General features: G+C 36.8%; 1 protein-coding gene across 1 annotated transcript; it reads right to left on the bottom strand.

The window, feature by feature from the left end:
* Positions 1-965: 965 nt before the first annotated feature.
* SLITRK6 (SLIT and NTRK like family member 6) lies at positions 966-3610 on the bottom strand (the record flags this gene model as incomplete). The annotated part of the gene is made up of 1 exon (XM_082014570.1): positions 966-3610. Exon 1 carries the CDS (start codon positions 3495-3497, stop codon positions 966-968), a length of 2532 nt encoding a protein of 843 aa, XP_081870696.1. The 5' UTR covers positions 3498-3610.
* Between the last annotated feature and the right edge of the window lie 1381 nt (positions 3611-4991).

The raw sequence follows: 4991 nt of genomic DNA, 5'->3' as shown, positions 1-4991 counted from the left end.
AAAAACCTGTGTTTGCACTTGAAAGTTCCTAGCCATAGCAAACTCATTTCCTCCAAGAATATTTAAAGCCAGCACAGAAGTTATTTATATATATATAGTTATATTAAAAAATTAAACTTATTAAACACAGTAACATATTTACAGCTGATTCTCAGTAGCTTTTCAAATTGCCCAGGATTACGTATTGAAACACCAGTGATGCACAATATTTTATAGCAGCAACTCAAGAAAAGATTGTCCAAACCTAGGTAAAGCTATCAGATAGGGAAAGTAGCAAAAGGCTTGCTTTTTTCTTCACTGAAGTTGTTGGGTAAACATAGTTACATATTTTTCCTTCCACATACTGATACAGAATGCACATGATGAAGTTCCATGTAAAAAACTGAAATATTTGCAGGCTCTGTGTGTATACACAAAAATCTTTTCTTTTTGTGTTTTGTTTTTTTAAACTGACATTTAGTATGACAACATTTCAACTCCTTTCATATTTATTGTAAGAGTATATTTGGTGTAGTTGTAGACAATGGTCAAGTACACAGAGCATGTACTAACTCAACCAATACACTCAAACCTTATAACTACAAACACAGGTGCTTTTTTAAAAAGGAATCTAATTAAACTGAGGTAAAAAAAGAAAGAATAAAAGTAACATATTTTTTCCATAGATTGGGCACAGAATGGAGAGTGGCATACACACCTATTTAAAATGTTGAGGAATATTGCAATAAGCAATCTTCCTCCCACAGTTCAATCACACAAAGTTCATGTTTAACTTGGGGTGAGACATATTGCCTGCACAAAACCCCATGGCTTCCCACAGTGATCCCTGAGGGTTTTTTTGCTAGGATTACTGCTGTGCTTAAGTTCTGACTGTTGACATGTTATTATAAGGCACTTTTATTTACAATGGTTCCAACTTAAAACAGAATTACAGAAATTCAGCCCCACCCCAACATATTATCACTTCATGCTTGCTGCTCCAGGACTTCCAGGTAGTCAGGCTCAGCATGTAAATTAGCTTTGAGTTCAAAATACTCATTTTTAGTTTGTTCTAGAAAAACCTTTCTTGGCCTGGAGTACATGAGCGTCTCCATTAGCTTTAGTTCCTCATGTGTTCCAGGATAATGAACGTCCACATCAGGCTGGAGCTGGACAATGTTTTTTCTTAGGTACTCTGTGATCCCTAGTTGCTGCAGTTCTCTCTCTTTTTCAAGAATGTTTCTATACAAGCAGCTGGTGTCCTGAAAAGGCAGAAATTCAGCAGATTGATTTGTAGCCTTATATTTGACATTTGAACCTGTAAGAGGTGAGCTGTTCTCTCTTTCCAGGAGTCTTCGGCAGAGATGTTTGGAATCGCTAGCTTCTTTCTCACTTCCTTCCTCCTGTTGTTCAGTATGCTTGGGGCTGAAGGATGGGCTGCGGTAGACCTGAACCATGGGAGTAACCATACGTTGCTCATAAAGAGTTGCAGCTGGGCGCTCCGTTGTGTGGTGTGTTGTCTTATGCCCATACATGCTGTACTGAAGGTGAACTGGACTACTATCTCTCATTTGTTCATCTGCTTGTTTCTTTTTGCATCTTCGTCGCCGATGCAGAACAAGGACAATTATTCCCGCTGCACAAAATACAATAGTTATAAATACAATTAGAAGTCCTAATATTAGAACAGAAAGTGGAACAGCATCTGTAAGGGACCTCAGGATAGTGTCTGCGGTGTTGGTAGTAGGAGAAGAAACTGTCACAACAACAAAACTGGCATGAGTTGGTAGGGCAGGGCTCTTTATTAAACCTGGACACAAGACTTCACTGTTCAGGGATTTCAGTTCTTTTTTCGCTAGGTGTCCTGGAGATTTACAAAAAATATCACCCATCATTGTATTCTTACTCAGTTTTTGTATCCATTTTTGCAGCCCAACTGAATCACATGTACAGTCCCAGGGGTTGTCTTCAAGTTCAATTTGTACCAGCATATCCAGTTCATCCAAGACATTGCTCACAGGCAAATGAACAAATTGGTTTGTTTTCAGATTTAATCTGGTGAGTGGAACACCTGAAAAGATATGGGGTGGCAAAGTCTGCAGAAGGTTGTTATTTAAGTAGAGGACCTTAAGTTTTGGCATTGCATTAAATGTCCCTGGTAAAACTTCTTTGATGGCATTATATTCAAGGTACAGGTATTCAAGGTGCTGAAGGCCAAGGAATAGATTCTCACTTAGCTTTGTAAGGTGATTGCCATTGAGATATAACTTCTGCAGTCTAGTCAGATTCGTAAAGGATCCTTCCTCAAGATTTTCAATGCGATTATTTCCCAAGTGAAGCATTTCCAGGCTGGCATAGCCCACAAGATCTGATTTCAGTAATGTCTGAATAATGTTTCCAGCTAGAATAAGCTTTTTCGGATTTGGAGGAGGGGGTCCTAAATCAGACAAGCTTTCAATATTTCGCTCCTGGCAGTGCATGAGAACTCCTGAGAGCATATGGCTGGTGCAGTGACAGGGGACGGGACAATAAATTCCTGGAAACTGAGTAGTAGGTTTTAAAGTATGAAGTACTAAACTTGGTTCTTTAGTAGGAGCTTTCAGGATAGGAATCACCTTAGTTGACAGGTGACTATCACTGATAGAGGTCGTTACAACCAAGGGCAGTGACCCCGAAGGATCTTCAAGTTCATTGACAGGATGAGTGGGACAAAGTGATTCTTTTTTCAATCGACTTAAGATGCTGCCTTTGATACCTGGAGGACTATTGCATACAACATCACCTATTATTGCCTGAGGAGGCATGTTTTCTAGCCATATCTTCAGCTGCAGCAAATCACAGTTACAGGCCCATTTATTGTCTTCCAACTGAAGGTCTAGTATTCTACCAATATGTTCCAAAAAGCCAACATAGGGCAGTGTCTGTAACTGGTTTCCGCGAAGATCTAAATGGGTCAATGGCACAAAACGAAATATGTTTGGAGGAAGATACTCAATGGCATTATCATTCAAAATAAGCACTTTAAGCCTACTGAGCTTACTGAAGGCACTTGCTTCAATCACTGTGATGAAATTGTTGTCTGCTTGAAGAAACTCCAAATTTTCCAATCCATTAAATGTATCTTCTTTAAGTGTTTCTAAAGAATTGTGATTGATATGAAGTTGCTTGAGAAGACTAAGACCATTGAAAGCCCCAGGCTCAATATCTGCAATATTATTAAAACCAAGATGTAGAGAGATAGCATTAATAAGGCCAGCAAACTCATTCATGTGTAACATAGTTAGGCCATTGTTTAATAGATTAAGATGGAAAGGCCGTGATGGTGGGACATTTATTTCTGAGACCATCGTGATACCTCTTTCTTCGCAGTTTATAATAATGGTATCATCCTTTTCTTCACAGGAACACAAACTCTGACAAGATCCTCTGACTGAAGAAAAAGAAGGCTGTGACAGGAAAGGATCAGATGCAACCACAACCGAATATAGAATAAAAATCCAGAGCTTCATGTTGCCCATCAGATTCTATAAAAAAGAAAAAAAAAAAAAACAAACAGGAAAAAGGAAAAGTGATAAATTCATGATTTCACAGGGTTGATTTTTTTTTTCTGGGCCAGGGTGGAGCCGTAATCATTGCTAGTACTTGTCATTGAGCTGCCTCACCTTTTAAACAATATTACATAGTGCAAAACATTTCAATGATTTTCTAAGCAGAAAAAAAATATATTTAGTTTAATATACTGAATCCATAAACACAGTCATAAGGGGAGTGCTACAGTACTTTCCTCCTGACACACCAAAGTAGGAGATAATCAGGAGTGTGTTGTCTTTATTTATAGACCATATAGGATGTTTTGACAGTGGACAGCAGTAATAAATTACTGCCCTGAGCAACTTTTATCAAGGTTAATATATTATTTTGAATGGTTGATTTGTGTCACCATATAGCACTGCAAACTTTAAGAGTACCTTGCTAAGATCAGCTTAATGTTGTCCAGCTGATGAAGAGAAGACACAAGATTTGGTTTTGTTTGACAATGTGTTGTGAGGAAATGCCCATTCAGTCATGATATAGATAATGTCTCCTTTGGTTCTACATTATGTATGTAAATCAAAAGACATTTCCTATGCAATCCTTGTACCCCCAAAACTGAAAATGAAGTAAACAAAATAATTCTTTTTCTTTAGTTAAATTTTGATGTATATGTTATAATTTGTGGATATTTAGTGAAAGTGGGAACACAGCACATAGTACGGTATTATGTGTGTACATAAAACATACATAAAATAATTGTGTACACAATTAAAATAAAAAAAAGAGAGAACTGACAATGCAGTACATGTCAGAAGGAACATATGGGCAAGGGGCAAACATTCTTTTCTGAAATTAGTTAGATTCCTTCCAATTATTGTAATCATTAATTACCACAAAAATCCTGAAATGAGCATGAAACTAACTGTGCTTTCCGAGTTAAAAATGATCACCAATATCATCCATATGTTATGTAACTTAAATCACCTGTCAAGGTGGTCTTGAACTTTGTAATACCTGAGAAATGCATCATTTCAGCACAGCTATGGAGTCACAAGCAAAATTTACACATTGAAATCAAGTATTTGTTATCATTGATTTGATTTAATTTTTTCTATGCTCCATTTGAAGATTCTGTTTCTTTCTGTCAAGGTTGTCTAATTAACAAGAAAAATGGTAATTCTTGATATATGAGATGGAGTGAAATTACTATTATAATCTTTAATTAAATACGTCTAGATTTCCTCAAAAAAAAAAATCGTGCAATGGAATGGATTGTTTAATACACAAGAACTTTTTTGAGGGTACACTATTTATTTTAGAACTGAACTAAGCAGATTTCCTAAGTAATCTGCCTATCAAAGGTCACTTGATCTTTCAAAGTAAGTGATTGGAACACAGAGTACAGAATGCCACTACACAATTAACCAGCTGAAGTGTTAATTTCTGAATGATTAGAATGTTTTACAAGGTTCTATTCA

Source organism: Phaethon aethereus (assembly GCF_964289735.1).
Source record: "Phaethon aethereus genome assembly, chromosome: 1".
NCBI classification, from domain to species: domain Eukaryota; kingdom Metazoa; phylum Chordata; class Aves; order Phaethontiformes; family Phaethontidae; genus Phaethon; species Phaethon aethereus.
Note: the sequence above shows the minus strand (reverse complement) of the source record. Positions and strands in the feature narration are given on the sequence as shown.